Source organism: Pongo abelii, chromosome 4 (assembly GCF_028885655.2).
Source record: "Pongo abelii isolate AG06213 chromosome 4, NHGRI_mPonAbe1-v2.0_pri, whole genome shotgun sequence".
Taxonomy (NCBI): domain Eukaryota; kingdom Metazoa; phylum Chordata; class Mammalia; order Primates; family Hominidae; genus Pongo; species Pongo abelii.
Window position 1 is genome coordinate 116,754,918 of NC_071989.2, and position 25,302 is coordinate 116,780,219.

Genomic DNA, 25,302 nt, shown 5'->3' on the forward strand with positions numbered 1-25,302 from the left:
TTGTTGAACGAATTAATAAATAGGAAAAAAAATGTGTCATTGCCTCATGTAACCATTAACTCTGAAACTCTGAAGGGACTGAGAATACCCTGTTTGCAAACAAGCAAGTTACCTTGCCATACTTTTATATAGATACATTAATAGAAGAGCCCTGGGTCAGAGACTCAGAGGGTTTATTACAGTAAAAGCAGTGGCCAGAGAAATATCTTAGTGCTAGTTCTCCCTGCCACATCTCTGTGACAAAGCAATGTGATGAGGGCCAGATGTTTACCTACACATGCAGCAGATTTGCATCATAGGAGAGGAGCCTTGAAATGAGGAGACTCCAAGTTTATATAGGGTGTTGGCACATCTGCCATCCTCCCCTGCAGAGCGAGAGAGATTACTCATTAAGCACATCGCTTCCAGAGGAGAGGGAGAAGGTATCTTTAGGTTTCTTACCCTAGAATATAAGTAAATCTTTCCAGGGAGGGGAAGGAGAAGGCTTAATTTCTCCAAAGCTCTTTGGAGTTTTCTATCTTTAGGGAGATACTATCTCTAGCTTCCAAGGCTGTCTGTTATGCAAATATCCATTTGTAGTACATTTTGGTCAGAAGATTGTGTGCAGGAACATGAGAAATGCAGAGTGAATTGTTTCCCAGCAGTAATTCTGAATTCCAGCAGCTATATCTGTTTACATCTGAACTCATATTTAGGGGCAAAATATTTTCAGACATTTCTCCGTTTCTCTTCTCTTGGTTCTTTGTTTGGGTTGCTTGATTGTCTAGTAGGTACTTATCATCATCTTTCAGTTTAGCAACCTTGGCTGAAAGATGACTTTCCTTCCTGATTAGCTTCTGCAAAAATGTTGGGATTCAGTATTATCTGTCCAATTTGGGTAACATACCTATTCCTGAACTACTGCTTGCGAGAAGGAATATGCTGATTTCCCAGACCTGGGTTATGTTCCTACCCCAGAAACATTAGAGTGCTGGTGATCAATGCCACCCAAACCACGTGGATTGATGATAAGAGAAGGATAGTTCGGGAAAAGAAAATTAAGATGCTGCTACCAACAGAAGGGGAGATAGATGCTTCAGAGTAAAAAACAACACAGATCTATTACTTACATGCACATGCAACTCACAATCTTCTAAAAAAAAATAGAATCTTACTGTATATAAATATATCTACTTCATTTTTTTTACCTACCACATATCATGAACAAGAAATTTTCTTTGAAAACAATTTTTTTAATTTAATTTTATTATTTATTTATTTATTTGTGAGATGAAGTTTCACTCTTGTTGCCCAGACTGCAGTGCAATGATGCCATCTTGGCTCACTGCAACCTCTACCTCCCGTGTTCAAGCGATTCTCCTGCCTCAGCCTCCCAAGTAGCTGGGATTACAGGCATGCGCCACCATGCCCGGCTGATTTTGTATTTTTAGTAGAGATGAGGTTTCTCCATGTTGGTCAGGCTGGTCTTGAACTCCCGACCTCAGGTGATCCACCCGCCTTGACCTCCCAAAGTGCTGGGATTACAGGCATGAGCCACTGCACCTGGCTGTGGAAACATAATTTTAAATGGTTGTAAAATTATACGTAAATTCATTGTTTAAAATAAATATTTAGTTTATCAGAATTGGATTTTGAAAAACTAAGGGGATATTTATTAGAGAAGTGGGGAGAGTAGAGATGGGAAAGACAAGTAGAGCCAGGACTAGGGTAAGGCAAGAGAGTTGCCTAGGACACAAAATATGAGACATAATCACTTTTAGGGTCATGCAACTGTAGGGTGGCACTTGCATGATCCTGAGAGTCTCTCCTTAAATTTTGCACCCCAGGTATTTCTTTTGCATCATCCTAGTCCCATTTGTGAAGATAAGCATATTTCAGGGAATAGGAACTATTTTTTGGCTATGAATGTGAGTTAGAGATGAAAGTATGTGTAATTGAGGAAGTTCATGGGGAAGATTAAGGTGCATTAGAAAGCAGTCATTATGCATTTTCAACTGTTATGTATGGAAACCTTTGCTGAGTCTGGTGAGCATGATAATACCTTTGAAGTAACACAAGGAATATAATTTTCTTGATTCATAGGTTTATAGTAGTTTGAATTTTAAAAAGTTCCATTTAGAGATGCCACCAAAAAAAGTTGTTACTTTTAACCCAAATCTTTTCAATATCAAAGAAAAATGCTTTTTGTTTCATTGAAAAAAATTATAGAAAAGACTGAGTTAGAGATTGAGACACAATACATGGGTCCTTTGACTAGCTTGCTTTCTTTTCTCTTTTCTTTTTTTTTTTGACAGGGTATTGCTCTCTTACCCAGGCTTGAGTACAGTGATGTGATCACAGCTCATTGCAGCCTTGACCTCCTAGGCTCAAGTGATCCTTCTGCCTCAGCCTCTTGAGTAGCTAGGACTATAGTTGGCTAGCTTTCCTGAGCAAGATATTTGACACTGCTCAATATTGGGCATGGAATCTCAGTTGAATAGTTGTCTTTCTTGAACTTAGGTCTGTGGAAATAACCATTTCCATAGCAAAGTGAGAGACCAGAACAGGGAATTCTAAATAATGCAACTATCTTTGCTGATAGAGAAGAGAGTTTAAACATTTTTCATATTAATTGGATGATCCAGTAATTTTTGGGTTTGTCTTTGGAGTGGAATTGGATACATATATAATGTGTTTTGTTCCTCAGAAAGCTGTAGGAGTAATACTGTTTACTGAACTATACCCTGGGGATTTAATTAAAGATGATGGTTGAAAGCAGTCAAAAGTGAAGTCATGACTGAATTTTTTCTTTTTTTTTTGAAGCAGGGTCTCACTCTATTGCCTAGGCTGGAGTGCAGTGGCACAATCATTGTTCACTGCAGCCTCAAATTCCTGGGCTCAGGTGATCCTTCCACCTTAGCCTCTCAAGTAGCAGGGACTACAGGTACATGCCACCACACCTGGCTAATTTATGTATTTTTTTTGTAGAGACGGGCTCTCACTATGTTGTTCAGGAGGGTTTGGAACTCCTGGACTCAAGTGATCCTCCTGCCTTGGCCTCCCAAAGTGCTGACATTACTGGCATGAGCCACCTCATCTGGCCATCATTAAAATTTTATATTTAAAAATAATTTTGTCATGAATTTTATCGTTTTATATACCAACTCTTGTTGAAAGCCTTACTTTACACCAAAGTGTACAAATCAGAGGAAACCATAATTCATTTTGGAATTTCGTTCATTTGGTAGTCACTTGTTTGATGGCTACTGTATTCCAGGTACTATGCAAGTGGCTGACTGTGTTAAGATAGAAATTCTTGTCTCGTTCATGTCACAGTTTTATGGAAGAAGAGAAATGTATTAACACTTTAATTACATATAGATTAGATTTCCAACCAATTCTAGCTTTAGGAGCTTTGCTATATCTAGAAGGGAATAAAATGCTTTTCTAGGGGCGAAGGCACCCTTTGGAAATGGTTAAAAGATTAGAAAAGTAGACTTGGAGAATATGCCTGACATACTGTGTTTGATCTGTTTCCTGACCAGAAGGAAAGGAATAATCTTGTTGGTAACATTTATGGAATGTCATCTGATTGATGTGAAAGTCAAGGCAATAGGGGAAATGATGGAAAACAGAGTAGGCAAACAAAAAAGAAGAGCTTGGAAGAAGGGGAGAGCTTATGATAAACCAGGAAGCTGGGATTAAAAATAGTATGGCACAGGCAAAAAGTGAGATGTTGTGACAGGGCTATAAACTACATATATTGACATCAGTGATAAAGGAGAGAGTGACCAAGAAAACCTCTCAGAAGAGTTCACAGTTTTCAAGGACTGAAGGGAGAACAGCCAATTCAAGGATTATACTTTGGCATACTAAAGCCTATGAGGCAGAGGCCAGGTGCAGTGACCCATGCCTGTAATCCCAGCATTTTGGGAGGCCGAGGTGGGTGGATCACCTGAGGTCAGGAATTCGAGACCAGCCTGACCAACATGGTGAAACCCTGTCTGTACTAAAAATGCAAAAATCAGCTGGGCGTGGTGGTGCATGCCTGTAATCCCAGATACTCAGGAGGCTGAGGCATGAGAATCACTTGAACCCAGAAGGTGGAGGCTGAGTGAGTCGAGATCATGCCAGAGCACTCCAGCTTGGGTGACAGAGTGAGACTCCATCTCAAACAAACAAACAAGCAAATAAATAAATAAAACATATGAAGTGGAGAAAGTATGTGTTTGCTGGGGGAATCCTTCCCAAACCTTCCCCAGCCTTTGAAAAAGTTTTTCTTATGTACTTAATTACTACTTTAGGCTGTAATAATATTTCAACAAGCATAATCACTGGCTTCTTCTGATGGCCTTTCAGACTTTTTCGGTTTTTGAGACAAAGTCTTGCTCTGTCATCCAAGCTGAAGTGCAGTGGCATGATCATGGCTCACTGCAGCCTCAACCTCCTGGGCTCAAGCAGTCTTCCCACCTCATCTTCCCAAATAGCTGAGACTACAGGTGTGTGCCACGATGCCTGACTAATTTTTAAACTTGTAGAGACTAGGTTTCACTGTGTTGCCCAGGCTGGCCTCGAACTCATGTACTCAGGCCATCCTCCTGCTTTGGCCTTCCACAGTGTTGGGATTACAGGTGTGAGCCACTGTGTCTGGTGTGTTTCAAACTTGAAGTTAGTTTTATGATGTAAACATGGAGAAAAACATGAATTACCTCTTGAAAACTGAGGGAATAGGTTGGAGGAGAAGGTAACAATACATTACTGTTTCGGAAAGTTAGAGAAAGATAGGGGAGGGAGTAAGCAATGGATAGATAAGTTAGGTAAGTGTAGCATTCTTATTTTTAACGTAGCAATTGTCCTAAGCTAAGCTGTCACAGTTAATTTCCAGGAATAGCCAAGTATACTGAAAGTGTACATTTTTATCTCTTTCTCTTTAGAGAACAGTTCTGACTCCTTGAATTTCTTCTTGAAGCTCATGTTTTTTGGCTAGACCTATGACCATTTTCGCTAGACTTCACTGCACGTTTTCTGAAGTATCTTCTTCGTCCCTAATGTGTGGCACCTCATCATGGACACGCTACTTTAGCTAAGGCATGACCAGCAATGAACAGTAGTAAGGTAGGATTACTTTATTCTTCTTAGTAAGTTACTAAACCATTTTTTATTTTGGGTCTCTGAAATTGTGACTTGTCTTGATTTTGTAGTATTCTTTATGTTAGATTATTCTACTGTCTATGTAGGCTATTACCATTTTATATTCGTGTTTATTTATTTTTTGCTTGTCATCTATCCCAGTGATTTTACCTCATTTGTGACATAATTATTTTTCTCAGCTAACACTTATAATTAGCAGAATCCCAATCTGTATCTCTTCCTCAATCTGTGTGCCCACCAGTCCTATATTTTCAACCATTTGGCACCAAACTGAACATATCATATTTTTCTTCTCAAATACTTGCACTTTGTTCTGATTTCTGTATTTCCGTTAATAGCATTATTAATCTCATTGTCTAATATAATCATATATTCATTGACTATTTCATTAATTCATTTGAGGTACATTGATATTCTTCTAAGTATCATACAGTGTGCTGCCTCTGAGGATGTAATGATGAATACGCTGAATGTTCCATCCTTATTTCCATCCTTATATTCTGGGGGAGGGGACAGGTTAAAAATAAATTGACAAAACAATTATGAATTATAATACAATTTTTTTTTTGTGACAGAGTCTGGCTCTGTCGCCCAGGCTGGAGTGCAGTGGCACGATCTCGGCTCACAGCAACCTCTGCCTCCTGGGTTCAAGCGATTCTCCTGCCTCAGCCTCCCAAGTAGCTGGGATTACAGGAGCTCACCACCGCTCCCGGCTAATTTTTGTATTTTTTTAGTAGAGTCAGGGTTTTGCCACATTGGCCAGGCTCATCTCAAACTCCTGACCTCAGATGATCTTTCTGCCTCGGCCTCCTAAAGTGCTGGGATTACAGGCGTGAGCCACTGTGCCCGGCCTTATAATACAGTTTTTTAAGGAAAGCAAAAAAACAGATAATTTGGAGATGAGGAGGTGGAATCTACTTTAGATAGGGTCATATAAAGCTCCTCTGAGGGGTTGATATTTAAGATGAGACCTATTATATGAGAAGGAGCTATTTAAAGAGTGAGTGTTGGGGCAGGGGAAGGGAGTTGTTTTTGATTGGAAGAGCATCCTCATTAGAAGGAATACTGTGTGCAGAGACCCTGAATGAGGAAGGAGCTTGGTGAATTTGAGGGACCAAAAAATACCAGTGTGGTTGACATAGTGAAAGAGGCAGATTTGAGTAGGAAGAGATTATAGAAATATTTAGGGTTTTGAAGGGTTTGGCCCAAGGTTTGCATTTTATATCATTTTAACTGCTGTGTGAGACATGGACTGGTTGAAAGGAAAGTGAAAGCTGGCTTTTAGGAGCTGAGGTGAGATAGTGATGGCCTGCATGATGGTTGTAGCAATAAGGGAGAGATGGATGAATTTGAGATGCATTTTTGTTTTTTTTTTAGGCAGAACTCATAGGACTTGTATATTGTTTGGGCATGGAAAGAGAGAGAGAGAACATACTTAAGGATGACTTCAAGAATTTTGGTTTTTGAGCAGCTGATTAGAAGCTGGTATCACGTACAGAAACCTTTTAGAAAACTATCTTTCTTGTTAACTGATGGATTGCTTATTTTAGCAAAAGGCACTTAGCTATAGTGCTAGAAATAACATTAATGCTGGAAATAAAGCATCTGGCAAATTTGTAATATATACTAGTTAATACTTTATTTTGCTTTTTTTCCACTGATTATTATTATTATTATTATTATTTTTTGAGATGGAGCTTCGCTCTTTTTGCCCAGGTTGGAGTGCAATGGCACAATCTCGATTCACCACAACCTCCACCTCTTGAGTTCAAGCGATTCTCCTGCCTCAGCCTCCCGAGTAGCTGGGATTACAGGCATGTGCCACCATGCCCGGCTAATTTCATATTTTTAGTGGAGATGAGGTTTCTCCATGTTGGTCAGGCTGGTCTTGAACTCCCGGCCTCAGGTGATCCTCCCACCTTGGCGTCCCAAAGTGCTGGGGTTACAGGCATGAGCCACTGCGCCTGGCCTTTTATAATTTTTAATTAATTATGAGTTGAATTTTATCTGACTTCAGAGTCTTTCTGGAAGTGAAAATAATTGGTCTATACTTTTAAACTGAGTTTTAAGTCTACTCTCCCTTGCGCTCTTTTAAAAGAGATAATTCTTTTAAGATTTTTGGCCAGTCCGAAATCTTCCCAGACTGTTAATTCAAAGTTCTAATATGTAATTTTATTGTTACTTATTTCAAAGACTTCCTTTTTTCTTTCTTTATGGGACAGAGTCTTGCTGTATTGCCCAGGCTGGAGTGCAGTTGCACAATCACAGCTCATTGCAGCCTGGAGACGGAGACAGAGTTTTGTTATGTTGCCCAGGCTGTTCTCCTGAGCACAAGCCATCCTCCCACCTCAGCCTCCCAAAGTGTTGGGACTACATCTGTGAGCTACAGTGCCTGGCCTATTTGGAGATTTTCAAGCATCTCACCCTTAGATGTATGTCATACTAACCTCACTTGAAAGCATCTAGCCTGTCTAAATTCCTAGGAGGTTCATTTATTATCTTTTTGGTTTTACAGCTTCATCAGAGGATATTTATATTCAACTTCTTAGGATTGATATTTCAGGTGCAAAGTGAAATGGAATAAACCTTAAAATAAATCTATGTATTATTTGTTTCTTCTAAATTCATCAGTAGTCCTACCTTTCATTTTTTTCTCTGAAAACAAATTTTTTTTTTTTGAGATGGAGTCTCACTCTGTCACCCAGGCTGGAGTGCAGTGGCGTGATCTCGGCTCACTGCAACCTCTGCCTCCTGGGTTCAAGCAGTGCTCTGCCTCATCCTCCCGAGTAGCTGGGATTACAGGTGCCTGCCACCATGCCCAGTTAATTTTTGTATTTTTAGTAGAGACAGGGTTTCACTATGTTGGCCAAGCTGGTCTTGAACTCCTGACCTTGTGATCCACCTGCCTCGGCCTCCCAAAGTGCTGGGATTACAGGCTTGAGCCACCATGCCCGGCCCCTCTGAAGAATTTTTAAGATGTTTTCTCAAAAAAGTTAGTAGTTGTGTGTGCTGTCTATAAAAGGCATTTGGTTATCTGTTTTAACTTTTATTTTTATCCTTACAACAGTTCTATTTTTCCTACTTTGCATATGGTTATCTTTTGAGTTTTAGAGCTGAGAGGTAGTAGTAGAATTTTAGTAGTAGTAGGATTTTATAACTGAAAAATGCCTGGGAGATTATTCCACTTCCTTCTCCTTTAGCTGGGACCTAGAGAGGTTCTCTGACCTGCCCCAGATAATGTAGCTGGCTTTCATGATTGTTGAGGCTAGTGCTGCTTTCACTCATCACGCTTCAAACTGGTCTCCTCTCATGCTTTCTGTATTTCTCTCTTTTCAACATTTATTGAAAACGTTCAGTGCCACATCAAAATTGAGTATATAGGACAATGAACACCTATATTACCTTTTACCTGGACTCAGTGTTAACATTTTGCTACATTTTCTTTCTTCACATATTTATATATATAAAAAATATGTTAAAAAATCATTTGAAACAATATTAAAGACATCATGATAACTTAAAACTTTTAGCATGCAGATCCTGAGAACATGGATAATTTCCTACATAATCACAGTACCAATATAATATATAAGAAAATAACCATAACATTAAGAATGTATTTGTCTTTTTGTTCATTTTGGCTGCTATGACAAAATACCTGAGACTGGGTAATTTATAAACAACAGAAATTTATTTCCCATAGTTAGGGAGTCTAGGAAGTCCAACATCAAGACACCAGCAGGTTTAGTGTCTGGAGAAGGCTTGTTCTTCATAGATGGTGCCTTCTTGGTGACCTCATATGACAGGAGGGATGGAACTGCGAAGGGGGAATGCAGCTTTCTGCAGCCTCTTTTATAGGGTGTTAATTCTGTCTATGAGTGCAGATCATTCATGGCCTAATCACCTCCTGAGGGCCCCTACTCTTAATACTGTCACCTTGGGCGGTTAAGTTGAATTTTGGAGAGACACATATATTCAAACCATAGTAGTGTTTAATGCAGTGGTTTGTATTCAGATCTCCCCTGTTATGCCTAAAAAATATAAATATATATATATATATATATAGTTGTTGTTATAGGATTCAAGCAGGATTCTTGTATTGCGTTTGCTTCTTATGCCTCTTTATTCTTTTTTATTTTCAAACAGCTGCTTGCTTTTTTTTTCATGATCTGTATTTTCTTTTAAGAGAGAAGATTTATATGTACTTAACATCTCTTCTGGGAATTGCCTGGTTTCTTAGAATACTATTCATCCAAAATTTATTTGCAGTTTGCCTTTTTGTTTAAATTCCCTGAGATAGCTGGAGATAACATTGTCATTTCCAAGCTTTTTTTTCCTCAAAACATAATTTCAACTTTAAATATACATGACATTGGCTGTGGTTTTTACATTTGGTTGCATTAAGTTAAAGATAAGAAAACTGGGAGATGTATGTTGGACTTGATCTGCTGGCACTAGTCAGCAATTGAAATTCAAGGAGTTCCTCCTCCACCCTCCATTGCCTATACTCACCTTCTAACCAGGAATTCTATCTAGGAATATGTATCTATTAATAGTAGCTTTGGACATTATAAAGCAGTAGCAGTCTAGTCTTTCAGAAATGCATACTTTCAAGTCAGAAGTAGATTAAAATGCAAACGATGTGTAAGCAAGTACATAGAGACACTCAGAGCTAAGCACAATCAGAAAAGATTTAATTAAATACCCTCTCTCTCTGGTACTTGTGTAGAACTGTCACTCAGCGAGTGTTCTCTTTTACCTTCTTTCCTTGCTTTTGCGTTTCATAGATTTGGTAGGTTTTCTTTGAGAAGGGTATGAAATTTGGAACGAGTGTAGCTTTTTTAGGAGGAGGTAGGGGTGACTTTTAAGTGGGATATTTACTTTTATTTATTAATTTTTTCTTTATTATTTTAAGCTCGGGGTACATGTGCAGGTTGTGCAGGTTTATTATATAGGTAAACATGTGCCATGGTGGTTCGCTGCACAGATCTTCCCATCACCTAGGTATTAAGCCCAGCATCCATTAGCTATTCTTCCTGATACTCTCCCTTTCCCCACACCCCTGCTGTCCCACAGGCCCTAGTGGGTGTTGTTCCCCTCCCGGTGTCCATGTGTTCTCATTGTTCAGCTCCTGCTTATAAGTAAGAACATGTGGTATTTGGTTTTCTGTTCCTACGTTACTTTGCTGAGAATTATGGCTTCCAACTCCATCCATGTCCTTTCAAAGGACATAATCTCATTCCTTTTTATGGCTGCATAGTATTCCATGGTATATATGTACACATTTTCTTTATCCATTCTATCATTGATGGCCATTTAGGTTAATTCCATGTCTTCGCTGTTGTGAATAGTGTGGCAGTGAACATATGCATGCATGTATCTTTATAATAGAATGATTTATATTTCACTGGGTATATACCCAGTAATAGGATTGCTGGGTCAAATGATATTTCTGTCTCTAGGTCTTTGAGGAATCGCCACCCTGTCTTCCACAATGGTTGAACTAATTTACACTACCACCAACAGTGTAAAAGCATTCATTTTTCTCCACAACCTCACCAATATCTGTTGGTTTTTGACTTTTTAATAATAACCATTCTGACTGGTGTGAGATGGTATCTCATTGTGGTTTTTGTTTGTTTGTTTGTTTATTTTACTTTAAGTTCTGGTATACATGTGCAGAATGTTCAGGTTTATTACATAGGTATATGTGTGCCATGGTGGTTTGCCGCACCTATTGACCCATCCTCTAAGTTCCCTCCCCTCACCTCCTCCCCAACAGACCCTGGTGTGTGTTGTTCCCCTCCCTGTGTCCATGTGTTCTGATTGTTCACCTCCCACTTATGAGTGAGAACATGGGATGTTTGGTTTTCTTTTCCTGTGTTAGTTTGCTGGGGATGATGGCTTGCACCTTCATCCATGTCCCTGCAAAAGATATGCTCTCATTCCTTTTTATGGCTGCATAGTATTCCATGGTATGTATGTACCACATTTTCTTTATCCAGTCTATCATTGATGGGCATTTGCGTTGGTTCTGACTCTGCTATTTTAAATAGTGCTGCAATAAACATACGTGTGTGTGTGTCTTTATAGTAGAATGATTTATGTTCCTTTGGGTATAGACCCAATAATGGGATTGCTGGGTCAAGTTGTGTTTGTGGTTCTAGATCCTTGAGGAATTGCCGTACTGTCTTCCACAATGGTTGAACTAATTTACATTCCCATCAACAGTGTAAAAGCATTCCTATTTCTCCACAGCCTCTCCAGCATCTATTTTTTCTTGACTTTTTAATAATCACCATTGTGATTGGCATGAGAGGTTATCTCATTGTGGTTTTGATTTGCATTTCTGTAACGATCAGTGGAGCTTTTTTTTATGTTTGTTGGCTACATAAATGTCTTTTTTTGAGATGTGTCTGTTCATATCCTTTGCCCACTTTTAGATGGTGTTTTTTTTTTCTTGTAAATTTGTTTTAGTTCCTTGTAAGTTTTGGATATTAGACCTCTGTCACATGGGTAGATTGCAAAAATTTTCTCCCATTCTGTAGGTTGCCTGTTCACCCTGATGATAGTTTCTTTCACTGTGCAGAAGCTCTTTAGTTTAATTAGATCCCATGTGTCAATTTTGGCTTTTGTTGCAATTGCTTTTGGTATTTTCATCATGAAGTCTTTGCTCATGCCTGTGTCCTGAATGATTTTGTCTAGGTTTTCTTCTAGAATTTTTATGGTTTTGGGTTTTAAATTTAAGTCTTCAATCCATCTGAGTTAATTTTTGTGTAAGGTGTAAGGAGGTGGTCCAGTTTCAGTTTTCTGCATATGGCTAGCCAGTTTTCTCAGCACCATTTATTGAATAGGAGATCCTTCCCCATTGCTTGCTTTTGTCAGGTTTGTCAAGGATCAATTGGTTGTAGATGTGTGGTGTTATTTCTGAGATCCCTGTTCTGTTCCATTTGTCTATATGTCTGTTTTGGTACTAATACCATGAATGAATTTTGAATGAATTAATTGTATCCTCATTACCTGTGAACTTGTCTAGTTATTTTTACTACACTGTAAATTGTTTGAAGGCAGTAATCTAGATTTTATTCATCTTTGTATCCCTTACGATTATCTGTCACATGATTCCCTAATAAATGCCTGTTGATTTATATCAATACCTTAAAGAAAACATTTTTGTTAATAATTCTGCTCTCCTTAAATAATTTTAAATATCAGTACTTCAAATGTAGTTTAAAAATAAAAATATAATAGTTGATTTAAAAGCAAACATGTTATTCATTTGTTTATAGACTTTCAAAGTTTTTATTAATTGTTTTCTGTCAGTGGGAGATCATTATCTGTTAATGTTGCTCCAATAGGCTGGCCAGTCAGGTGCTGTTTCACTTGCATGTAACTTTTATATTAAATTGAGTTAGAACCAACACTTTCAAATTAAGAAAGCATAGGAGGAGTTTTAAATATTATGTCCATAGGTAGTGAAGGTCAGCATATGTTAATTGGTAATGAATGATATTGTTTTGGTAGCAAAGCTTTGGTGACTGTTCATTTAAGTGCTTCTGAAAAAAGACCTCACTTTGTATTCATGTGAAGTTAGTTTTTTGGTTTGTACTTGCATGCTTAGTGGCTTTTTCTGACTTTGTTTCTATCTTGCTGTGGCAGCTTAATATTTTATTCAAACACAGGCACTCTATTTGTGACTTCTGTCAGTATTGAAGCATGTAAAAGGTAGGAAATACCTTATGATAATTCGTCTTGTACTTTAATTATTTTATAGTCTTTATTACTATACAAACATATTCTGATAATATAACTTGAACCATAAACTAATTTTGATAGGTTTTTATTAGTCAAAGATTATAAATTCAAGCTGTATTGAATTTCCTTCTAGTTAATAAGAATATATGTTGGGGGAAGAATAAAGGATTTCCTATTTCTATTACATAGTTTTTATTCACGTATTTCTGGTTTTTATGAATTGGTGTACTTTCAGTAGTATAGTTGAATCTCTATATCAATGTTAAAATAAAGGAAATAAATGAATATTTTCAACCATAAAACATAATCCTGTTAAAAAATAAATTGCCCCTATAATTTAGGCAATTTATTACTAATTACAAAAAAGCAAATATTTAAAACCAATTAAATTTCATGTTAGATAAAAACAATATTTCCATCTTTGTACTTGGAGAATGTAAAAATTGCCAGTTGTGGAGGCAAAAGTTGAAAAACAGGAGACATTTTATACAGATACTTGCATATACCCTTATATTCACAAGAAATACTGTGGGAATCCGATTATCCTTCCAAGGAAACTAGTTATCTGTTTTACATTTTGCTTTGTAATAACTTCCATTTCTGTTTAAAAACTATGTATTTATAGATTTATTTTATGTAAATTAAACTTCTGATTTTAGAAAACAGCAATTTTAATGGTTTTTAAAAAAAGTTTTAAATCACTATTTATGGTGCATTGAAAACTCAACGTGTAAGCACTCACTTAACCCTAAATACCAGATTAAATAACATTAAATAAGATAGATTTAAATAAATCTAAATAGTCAATACTTTAGTAGGATTTTTACTAGTTTTACTTTTCAAAAATATACTTTTTAACAGTAGATACTGTTGCTAATAACATGCATGCACTTTTGTGTAATATTCTGTTTCTGCCTGATTTATACTTACTATCCAGGAAATCATAGAAACTACTGTTTAAAAATCTCATTTTATTGACCTCTTCATGCCAGGCGTATTGGCCTATGCCTGTAATCCCAGCACTTTGGGAGGCCAAGGTGGGAGGATTGCTTGGGGCCAGAAGTTGGAGACCAGCCTGGGATTATTGTTGTTGTTTTTTAACTGGTGAATTTGGAAAGATCTTTATAGTTATAAATTGTACTTCTTTGTCAGATATATGGCTTGCAGATATGGCTTGCAGATATTTGCTCCCAATCTGTAGCTGGTCTTATTCTTATTTTTATTTTTATGTAATAGAATTTTTTTAGAGCAGTTTTAACAGCAAAATTTGGAGAAAGGTACAGAGATTTCCCACATACTTCCACCCCTTACATATCCTCTGTTATCAATATTTCTCACCAGAGTAGTATATTTGTTTACAATTGATGAACCTACACTGATATGTCATTATCCCCCAAAGACTGTAGTTTACATGAGGATTCACTCTTGGTGTTGTACATATTATGGGTTTGGAAAAATACACAGTGACATGTATCCACCATTATAGCATCATAGAGGGTAGTTTCACTGTCCTAAAAATCCTCTGTACTCCAACTATTCATTCCTCTCTTCCCTCTAAACCCTGGCAACCACTGATCTTTTTACTGTTGTATGAGTCCATTTCCACACTGCTGATAAAGACATACCTGAGACTGGGAATTTTGCAAAAGAAAGAGGTTTATTGGACTTATAGTTCCACATGACTGGGGAGGCCTCACAATCATGGTGGAAGGCAAGGAGGAGCAAGTCACATCTTACGTGGATGGCAGCAGGCAAAGAGTGAGCTTGTGTAGAGAAACTCCCATTTTTAAAACCATCAGATCTCGTGAGACCCATTCACGATCACGAGAATAGCAAGGGAAAGACCCACCCCCATGATTCAGTCATCTCCCACAGGGTCCCTCCCACAACACGTGGGAATTATGGGAGCTACAAAATGAGATTTGGGTGGGGACACAGAGCCAAATCATATCAACTGTCTTCATAGTACTGCTTTTTTCAGAATGTCATATAGGTATAATCGTGCCACATATAGCCTTTTCTGATAGACTTTTTTCATTTAGTAAGGTGCATTTAAATTTCTCCATGTCTTTTCATGGCTTGATAGTTCAGTTCTTTTTAGTGCTGAATAATATTCCATTGTTTGTATTTACCACGGTTCATCTATTCACCTACTGAAAGACACTGGTTGCTTCCAAGTTTTGGCAATTATGAATAAATCTGCTGTAAACATTGATGTTCAATGTTCAGGTTTTTGTGTGGATATAAAATTTCAACTCTTTCCATACCAAGGACTTATGGGGCATTTAATTTAATCGTAGTTAATATGATTGCATTTTGTATGGTAAGAGTATGTTTAGTTTTGTGAGAAACTGCCAAACTGTCTTCCAAAGTGGCTATACCATTTTGCATTCTTACCAGCAATAAATGAGAGTTCCTGTTGCTCCACATCCTCACCAGCATTTAGTGTTAACAGTGTCCTGGATTTTGGCTGTTCTGATAAATGTGAGGTGGTGTCTCAATGTTGTTTTAATGTGCATTTCCTAGAAGTCATGTGATGTGGAGCATCTTTTCATATGCTTATTTTCTGTCCGTGTATATTCTTTGGTGAGTTGTTTGTTAAGGTCTGTGGCCCATTTTTAAATTGGGTTGTTTTCTTATTATTCTTTGTACATTTTGGATAATGGTCCTTTATCAGAAATATCTGTTATAAATATATTTTCCCAGTTTGTGGTTTGTCTTTTCATTCTCTTGACAGTGTGTTTCAAAGAGCAGAAAATATAATTTTAATGAAGTTCAGCTTATTCTTTCTTTCATAGATTGTGCCTTTGGTGTTAAATCTCAAAAGTCATGTTCAAACTCAAGGGAATCTAAATTTTCTCCTATGTTGTCCTCTAGGAGTTTTACTTTTGCATTTTACATTTTGGCCTGTGATTAATTTTGAGTTAATTTTTGTGAAGTGTGTAAGATCTGTGTCTAGGCTCTTTTTTTTTTTTTGCAAGTGGATGTCCAATTGTTCTAGCACCATATGTTGAAAAGACGATCTTTTCTTGGTTGTATTGCTTTCTTTGTCAAAGATCAGTTGACTGTATTTTTGTTGGTCTATTTGTGTACTCTCTGTTCTGTTCTATTGATCTATCTGTCTGTTCTTTTGCTCATGCCACACCTGTTTTGATTACTGTAACTTTATTGTAAGTCTTAAAACTGGGCAGCATCAGTCTTCCAACTTTATTCTTTTCCTTTAATGCTGTGTTGGCTATTCTGGGTCTTTTGCCAGAATCTATTTACTGATCTCCACAAAATAACTTGGTAAGATTTTGATTGGGATTAAATTGAATCTATAAATGAAATTGGGAAGAATTGACATTTTGACAATATTGACTCTTCTTGTCCATGAACATGGAATATCTCTTCATTTATTTAGTTCTTTGATTTCTTTAATCAAAAGTGTGTAAGTTTTTCTCATATTCATCTTGAACATATTTTGTTAGATTTATATGTAAGTATGTCATTTTGGAGGCTACCAATATAAATGTTATTGTGTTTTTACTTTCAAATTGTACTTGTTCATTGCTGGTATTTAGGAAAGCAATTGACTTTTGTGTATTAGCCTTGAAGCCTGCCATTGCTGTAATTGCTTATTAGTTCAAGGAGTTCTTTGGGTCAGTTCTTTCAGATTTTCTACACAGTCAATCTTGTCATCTGTGAACAAACACAGTTTTATTTTATTTTTCCCGATCAGTACACTTTTAAAGTCTCCTTCTTATCTTACTGCATTAGCTAGGACTTCCAGTAAGATGTTGAGAAGGAGAGGTGATGGGACAACCTTGCCTTGTTCTGGATTTTAGTAGGATCAAAATAATAAAATACTCATTACCACCTCCATCCTTTGTACCATTGCTCTTATTTATTACACTTATAGATAAATATACATAAGCATATATCTGTATACACACACATAAGCATATATAATCAAATATATTGTTGCTATTTTGAACAAATGCTTATGTGTTAGATCGACTGAGAGTAAGAAAAACACATAAGCATACATAATCCAATATATTGTTGCTGCTATTTTGAACAAATGCTTATGTGTAAGATCAATTGAGAGTAAGAAAAACAAATGTTCTTTAAATCTTACCTTCACTTATTCATCTCCAGTGCTTTTCTTTATATAGATCTCAGTTTCTGACCTCTATCATTTTTCTTTCCCCTAGAGAACTTTTCTTTCGGACATTTCTTGCAAGTTGGATCTACTGGCAACAAATTCCCTCAATTTTTATGTTTGAGAAACTATTTCTCTTTCACTTTTGAAGGATAATTTTGCAAGGTACATAATTCTAGGTTAGTGGTTTTTTTTTTTTACTTTTTATCTTAAGATTTTAAATAATTCACTTCACTCCCTTCTTGCTTATATGGTTTTGGAGGTAATGTCAATCTGATTATTCTCTTTGCTCTTTGATAGGTAATGTCTTTTTTCCACTGGCTTCTTTCAGGATTTTTTCTTTATCTTTTATTTTCTGTAGTTTGAATTGTGATATGCCTAGGTGTAGTTTTTTGTTGTTGTTGGTTGTTTGTTTTTTAATCATTATCCTGTTTGGAGTTTTCTGAGCTTTTTGGATTGGTGGTTTAGTGCTGACATTGATTTGGTGAAATTGTCATTTATTATTGTTTCAAATATTTTTTCTGTTCCTTTCTCTCATTCTTCTTTTGGTATTCCCATTACATGTATGTTACACCTTTTTTAGTTGTTCCACAGTTTTTGTATATTCTGCTCTGTATTTTTTCAGTCTTTTTTCTGTTTGCTTTGTAGTTTTTTTTTTAGGTATCTATTGGGATATCCCTTAGATATTCTTTCCTCAGCTGTGTCCAGTCTACTAGACTGAGCCTATCAACTTAATTGAACCCAACATAGGCATTCTTCATTTCTGTTACAGTGTTTTTGATCTCTGGTGTTTCTTTTTGGTTCTGTCTTAGAATTTCCATTTCTCTGCTTACATTGCCCATCTGTTCTTATATGCAGTCTATTTTATCCATTAGAACCCTTAGCATATTAATCATAGTTGTTTTTAGTAATTGAGCTGATGATTCTCACATCATTTGCCATGTCTGAGTCTGGTTCTTATACTAGCTCTCTTTCTTCAGACTGTGTTTTTTTGTTTGTTTGTTTGTTTGAGATGGAGTCTCACTCTGTAACCCAGGCTGGAATGCAGTGGTATGATCTTGGCACACTGCAACCTCTGCTTCCTGGGTTCAAGCGATTATCCTGCCTCAGCCTCTCAAGTAGCTAGGATTACAGGCACCTGCTTACCACACCTGGCTAATTTTTGTGTTTTTAGTAGAGATGGCATTTCACCATGTTGGCCAGGCTGGTCTTGAACTCCTGACCTCAGGTGATCCACCTGCCTCGGCCTCCCAAAGTGCTGGGATTACAGGCGTGAGCCACCGTGCCCAGCCCAGCTTGTGTTTTTTGCCTTTTAGTGTGACATATAAATGTTTCTTGATAGCTGAAGCTGATGTCTTGGGTAAAAGGAGCTGCTGTATAGGCCTTTAGTAAAGTGGCAGTAAGGTGTTGGGGGATAGGAAGCATTCTACAGTCTAATGATTAGATCTCAGTCTTTTAATGAGTCTCTGTGTCTCTGGGTGTGAGCTTCACAGATGTTTGTTAGCACTATCCCCCTGTCTCCCAAGGTAAGACAGCATGGCTAGTATGGGCTGCAATTGGTATTTCCTATTTCCCTTCCTATAAGTTAGTTAGGCTCTGATAAAACCCCAGCAGGCTCTGACTAAATAGTTTTTCCTGAAGGAAAGACCTTATTAAGAACAGAATGTTCTAGCTTATTTAAAAATAATTTTGTTTTCCCTCCCTCTGTCAGAAGTAATAGGGGTTTTTTTTTTTTTTCCCCCCACCCTGTAATACATACTGTGAGAACCATATTGATTTACTGGAGGTGAAACTAATAAAAGTATGAAGGCTGTCCTATGACTGAGTCCCCCTGGCTTTTTAAGTTTCCCACTTGTTGGCACTGAGCCTTCAGCAGTTTGTCAATTACAGTTCAGTTTTTCCTACCCTGCACTGGTTCCTGCAGAGTTTTCTGCTTCAGTGTGATGGGATTCTTTGCAGTCACCTGTTTCTCCAATTTGTGGGGCAGTGGTTTGCCGTGTGACTTAATTTCTCCTACTGATCTGAGAAGAGTTGTAGATTTTTCAGTTTGTTTAGCTTTTCTTGTTGGTAGGATGGCCTAGTGACTTCCAAGTATATATATATTTTTTTAAGAGATGAGATTTTGCTATGTTGCCCAAGCTGGACTCAAACTCCTGGCCTTAAGTGATCCTCCCCCTTCAACCTCCTGCATAGACCAAGTTTCTTACATGCCCAGTAGAAGCCAGAAGTTGCAACTTGTTTTCATCTTGTTCACATGAGCAAAATATTTTACTTTTGATGAGGTCCATTTTATTCATTTTTTCTTTTTTGGATTGTGGTTTTGGTGTCAAATGTAAGGACTCTGCCTAGCTTTAGATCTGAAAGATTTCCTCCTGTATTTTTTTTCTCTAAATGTTAGCAGCTTTATGTTTACATGTAAGTCCATAATCCTTTTGAGTTAAATTTTTGTTTTCTTTTTATTTTTTTGGTAGAGATGGGGTCACACTTTGTTGCCCAGGCTGATCTTGAACTCCTGGGCTCAAGCAATATGCCTGCTTTGGCCTCCCAGAGTGCTGGGATTACAGGTGTGAGCCACTGTGCCAGGACCGAGTTAAATTTTGTAACAGTTGTCAGTCAAGGTTCTTTTTTCTTTTCTGCCAATAGATGCCTAATTGCCCCTGTACTGTTTATTGAAAAGGCTATTCTTCTTCTATTGAATTACTGTTGGCCCTTTGTCAAAAATCAGTTGAACATATTTGTGTTGGTTATTCCTGGATTCTCTGTTCTGTTTCATTGATCTATTTTCTGTCTTCTACTAATAGCACACTGTCTTGATTTCTGTAGCTCTACAGCAGGCTGGACCATATTTCTTTGAATTATCTTTCAGTCTGGCTGTCTTTCTCTTCTCCTTGCACTTGGATAATACAAATGTTGGATCTTTTGTTGTTGTCCCACAGGTCTGTGAGACTTTCTTAATTTTTTCTATTTTTTTCTGTGTTGTTTGGATTGGGTGAATTCTGTTGTTCTGTCCATAAGCTCATTGATTGTATCCTGTGTCACCTTCACTCTACTATTGAGCCTATCTAGCTTGTCTTTTGTTATTGCATTTCTTAGTTACATAATTTTCATCTGGTTATTTTTATAACTTGTATTTCCTTGCTTTGATCTTCTATTTTTACATTTGTTTTAAGAGAATTTATAATTGATTGTTGAAGCATTTTTACAATGGTTGTTTTAAAATTCTTGTCAGATAATTTCAACATCTGATTCATCTAGGTGTTTGCATTGGTTGATTGTCTTTTCTCATTCAAGTTATGATTTTTCTTGGTTCTTGGTGTGACAGGTGATTTCCATTTGAAACTTAAATATTTTGTCTAATATGTTAGGAGATTCTGAGGGCTAGTTCAACCTTTTATTTTCACAAGCAATCTTCCTATTTAGGTTTATCATGCAGGTCTTAGCCTGTATTTTTGTGGGTTGTGCTTCCAATGATAGTTTAATTTTGAGTCTGCACTGTTGTTTTGGTTGGCTTCTTGTATCTAGTGGCACTAGGGCTCGCACTGGTCTCTGCTGGTGCTGCCTGAGGGAGTAGGGATTCATTCTTAAGCTGAGTTAGTGTATATCTATTGCTGGGGAAGGGATGGGCTGGGATTTCCTTACCATGCTCCCTGCTACCCTGATGTCTCTGGACAGGGGAGGAGAGTCTTGGACATGTGGAGAACAAGAGGCTTCCTAGGACTGGATATCTAGCAAAACTGGGTTTGGCTTGCCAGTTCCGACTGCCTGTTCTGATGTCTGTGGGTAGAGAAGGAGATCTTCAGACCTGTGAAGACTGAGGTTCTTGACCGGTTCCTCACTAGGCCCTCTGGTTCTTTGTGCCTGCCTTTGTTTCTCTTGATGGAAAAGGGGAATCTCGAGTTGCCATCATCATGACTGAGCAGATGACCCTTTGTGGCACCCTCAGGGCCCCAACGGCTGGGTAAACCAGACCACTGCTACTCCACAGTTCCTGGACAAGATCCTGTCCACCTCTCAAGACAAGAGCACCATTATGTAGAAACTGAGCAGGGAAGATACCAACTATGGCATCTCACAACATGCTCTGTGTGGTCACTCCCACCTTTTTAGTGACTTGGTCACCTCCTCAGATGGTCACATTGCCCTCTGAAGCTCCTTGGATGGAACCCCGTGCCTCTAGGATTTCACAATGGGCATCACCGTGAGACAATTTGTGGGCCATACCAAGGACGTGCTGAATGTGGCCTCCCCTGACAACCAGCAGATTGTCTGTGGATCATGAGGTAAAACCATCAAGTTATAGAAAACCCTGGGTGCCAAGACCAGCTTGGTCGTGGAGACCCTAACCCAGCGGCGCTAGAGGAATTAAAGACACACACACAGAAATATAATGTGTGGAGTGGGAAATCAGGGGTCTCACAGGCTTCAGAGCTGAGAGCCCTGAACAGAGATTTACCCACATATTTATTGACAGCAAGCCAGTGATAAGCATTGTTTCTGTAGATTTTAGATTTACTAAAAGTATTCTGTACGGGAAACAAAGGGATGGGCTGAAACAAAGGAATGGGCTCTGGCTAATTATCTGCAGCAGGAACATGTCCCTCAGGCACAGATCGCTCCTGCTATAGTTTGTGGTTCAGGAACGCCTTAAGTGGTTTTCCCGCCCTAGGTGGGCCAGGTGTTTCTTGCCCTCATTCCAGTAAACCGACAGCCTTCCACCATGGGCGTCATGGCCATCATGAACATATCACAGTGCTGCAGAGATTTTGTTTATGGCCAGTTTTGGGGTCAGTTTATGGCCAGATTTGGGGGCCTGTTCCCAACACCTGGGTGTATGCAGATACACTGTCTAGTATGACAGTCACAGAGTGGGTGTCTTGTGTTCGCTTCTTGCCTAACAGCAGCAACCCTATCACTGTCTCCCGTAGCTGGGACAAGCTGGTCAAGGTATGGAATCTGGCTAACTGCAAGCTGAAGACCAACCACATTGGCCATACAGGTTATCTGAACACTGTGACTATGTCTCCAGATGGATCCCTCTGTGCATCTGGAGGCAAGGATGGCCAGTCCATGCTATGGGATCTCAACGAAGGCAAACACCTTTATATGCCAGATGGTGGCGGCATTATCAACACCCTGTGCTTCAGCCCCAACTGCTACTGGCTCTGTGCTGCCACGGGCCCCAGCATCAAGATCTGGGACTTAGGGGTAAATATCATCGTAGATGAACTGAAGCAAGAAGTTATTAGTACTGGCAGCAAGGCAGAACCACCCCAGTGTACCTCCCTGGCCTGGTCTGTTGGTGGTCATTTGTTTGCTGGCTACACAGACAACCTGGTGTGAGTGTGGCGGGTGACATGGGCACCTGCTAGAAGTTTATGGCAGAGCTTTAGAAATTAAAAAATGAACAAACTGGAAAAAAAAAAAGTGGGGAGTCTCAGGCCTCATGGTGAAGGAGAGTGTTTCCCCTGGCTATTTGTTTTTGTTGAGGTTCCTAATTAATCTCTCTTGCTGGTGGTGTCTGGCTTCCTTGATATTTGTCAGAGGGACACCTATTCTATTCTGGGAGGAATTAGCTTACATGGGCTGCCTTCTGCTCCTAGGCTGTGGCTGGGAAAAACCAGGTCTGTGTGGCCTTCTTCACTTGGGTGAGGTAGGCGTAAGACATCCTGCCTCTGTGCTGTTCTTGTAGGGTTACAAAGGAGTTTGCCTTCTTCTTTCCACCTTCCAGAATTCTTTGGTTGTCTCTTGCAGTATTTGTTTATATTTGTGCTTAGTGGGGATTAACTGGGAAAAATGGTCTGTGCCATCTTGTCTGGACCACAAGCTGGGTTTTCCTTCTAATTTCAGTTTCTGTGGCATGTGAGTGTGGAGGTAAACGAGTGGAGAGATACTGGCTGGGGTTGACTTTGGCTTTGTTGGAGGCCCTGAGATTTACTCACTTTTAAAAGAGTTCATTAAACATCCTCTATGCCTGGACTTAAATTTCATTCACCAGTTCGTCATAGAGCTCTGGAAAATTGTAAGCCAGTGCTGCCCTCCCTATGTTTTCTAAAGCCCTATGCTGGTACAGAGGGACTTTCTCTTTAGATATTTTCTTGACTTTCCCTAGTTTGGTCTATTCACTCTCTGCCTGCTTCTTTTCATATTGGAGTATCCAGTGTGAATTCTCAGGATTTTGTTATCTTTTCTTTGCCAGAATATCTTCTGGCCTGGTTGGGGTAGTATTGGACTCACTGAAACCATGCTGTGAAACTTACGGAATAAGGTTGTACTCCTTTATTTGTTGGTGATACGTTTAAATTTTTGTTTTTTGTTTTTTCTTTTTTTGAGACGGAGTCTTGCTCTGTCACACAGGCTGGAGTGCAGTGATGCGATCGGGGCTCACTGCAAGCTCCGCCTCCCGGGTTCAAGTCGTTCTCCTGTCTCAGCCTACCAAGCAGCTGGGGCTACAGGAGCCTGCTAGCACACCCAGCTAATTTTTTGTATGTTTAGTGGAGACAGGGTTTCACTGTGTTAGCCAGGATGGTCTCGATCTCCTGACCTCGTGATCCGCCCACCTCGGCCTCCCAAACTGCTGGGATTACAGGCGTGAGCCACCATGCCCGGCCAAATTTTTGTTTTTTCTTAAACACTATTTTTTTTTTTTTTTTACTATTGTCAGTAGGAGCTTTTGAAGTACTGCTTGATGCTGAGATTTTTGCAGTTTTTACATCTTCCTCTAACTTTTGACATTGCTAATGATGGTGGTGGCAGCCTATCTGGAGCAGCTGCTGTGAAGATGCCAGCTGTGGCTGGGGAGGTGTGGCCAGGCTGCACCCATCGGGGCTGTGCACTCTGCAGAGCCAGCAGGGGCTGGGAACAGGCAGGAGCTTTGTACTCCTGGGTGCAGCTGCAGCTGCCCAGCTGCGGCTTGGGGCCCAGGAAGTCCCCTGCCCCTGCAGGATTGAGAGTGCCTGCTCTCGCTCCCTGGCCTCTCCCTGCTCCTGGCGCCTGCTGCAGGGTAGAGCAAAGTTGTGGCCAAGCCCAGGCACTGTTGCAACCCGGCCGGGTATGTGCATGCTCAGAGTGGTGCTGACATGCCAGCCCCTTGCCACCGTAGTCCCCTCTGGACTTTGGGTATCGACAAGCATGGGAGGGGGGCCGCAGGGGCTGAGGGCAGCTTGGCACTGGCCTGCAGGTGCCTCTTGGCACAGTCAGTTTGGGTGCCGTGGATGGCATGTTAAAGGCAGACAGGTTCCTAGGCAGAAAGGGGTGGGTCCCTGGTGAAACTTTACCTCAGGCCAGGGATGGCCTGAAGCCTGGGGGCTGGGCTGCCAGTTCTAGGTGAAGTCCATGGCCCAGAGTGAGAACTTCATTGATGACTGTTTGGCAAATTTGATGGTGCTTTTTCCAGGCCCACCATGGCTGCCCATGGATGAATCAGTATGCAGTTCCCTGATTCTGAGCACATAAAAATCCCAGGCTCAGCCAGACACACATTAATCCAGATGACCCGCTTGCAGAAAGGAGCTACCCACTATGGGTCTCCTCCGCCGAGAGCTGGATGCTTGTTGGGACAACCTGCCTGTGGAAAGGAGCTGCCCACTACAGGTCTCCTCCCTTCTGAGTTGGGCACACATTGGGACAACCTGCCTGCAGAAAGGACCTACCCACTTCAAGTCTGCTGAGAGCTATTCTGTTGCTCAATGAAGCTCCTCTCTGCCTTGCTCATTCTCCAGTTGTCTGCATACCTCATTCTTTCTGGATGTGGGACAAGTGCTTGGGACCCACTGAATGGTGGGACTAAAAAGAGCTGTAACACAAGCACAGTAGAAACATGCCCTCCAGTCACTACGTTGCATGCGATGAGAAAGAAGATCTGTGGCCCTTCTGGGATTCCAGACCTTGGGGCTACCTGAGCCAGGACTGTGACATGCTGTAACACCCTCTTTGGGACTCTGTGGTTCCTGGTATCTCTGAGCTTTCTGGTGCCATCGTTTTCCCCCTGTCCAGATGCTACTGAAGCTATGTGTTCTATGTCTGGTCCAACTGCAGCCTTGCACAGAGCCAGCACCTGTGCTGGTGCCTGCCTGGAGCTGCCTGTCCTGCAGCAGCTGGTGTGCCTGGTTGTGCACAGTGGACAGATCCCGTGCTTGCTCACTCACACACCTTGCTGCTCCAATCCTGGCTCACCCTTGGCATGTGTGGGATCCAGGCCAGTAGTGTGAGCTGAGTGCAGCCTGCCAGCCTGAGTGGATGGAATGAGTTCAGCGGGCACAAGCGAAACCCAAGCA

General features: G+C 39.7%; 2 protein-coding genes across 28 annotated transcripts in view; both read left to right on the forward strand.

The window, feature by feature from the left end:
* Positions 1–25,302, forward strand: part of FER (FER tyrosine kinase) — a 450,919-nt gene that overhangs the window by 15,335 nt on the left and 410,282 nt on the right. For 14 of the 27 annotated variants that reach the window (XR_008525732.2, XR_008525733.2, XM_063724214.1 and 11 more), the window contains exon 2: positions 4,914–5,094. The exons of 7 other annotated variants lie outside the window; for them this stretch is intronic. The gene's annotated coding sequence lies outside the window, so the exon portion shown is untranslated. Of the gene's footprint in view, positions 1–4,334; positions 4,479–4,913; positions 5,095–7,352; positions 7,563–25,302 lie in introns of those variants that run through there. 6 more of the 27 variants (XM_054556493.2, XM_063724218.1, XM_063724215.1 and 3 more) reach the window with 5 other exon arrangements.
* On the forward strand, positions 17,280–23,653 carry LOC129059704 (small ribosomal subunit protein RACK1-like). Its single transcript, XM_054556502.2, has one exon. The coding sequence runs from the start codon at positions 21,881–21,883 to the stop codon at positions 22,367–22,369; it is 489 nt and encodes a 162-aa protein (XP_054412477.2). The 5' UTR covers positions 17,280–21,880; the 3' UTR covers positions 22,370–23,653.

Bases quoted from the DNA above. Each gene is read 5' to 3' on its own strand.
- LOC129059704 (XM_054556502.2), top strand. From the start codon at position 21,881: ATGACAGTCACAGAGTGGGTGTCTTGTGTTCGCTTCTTGCCTAACAGC.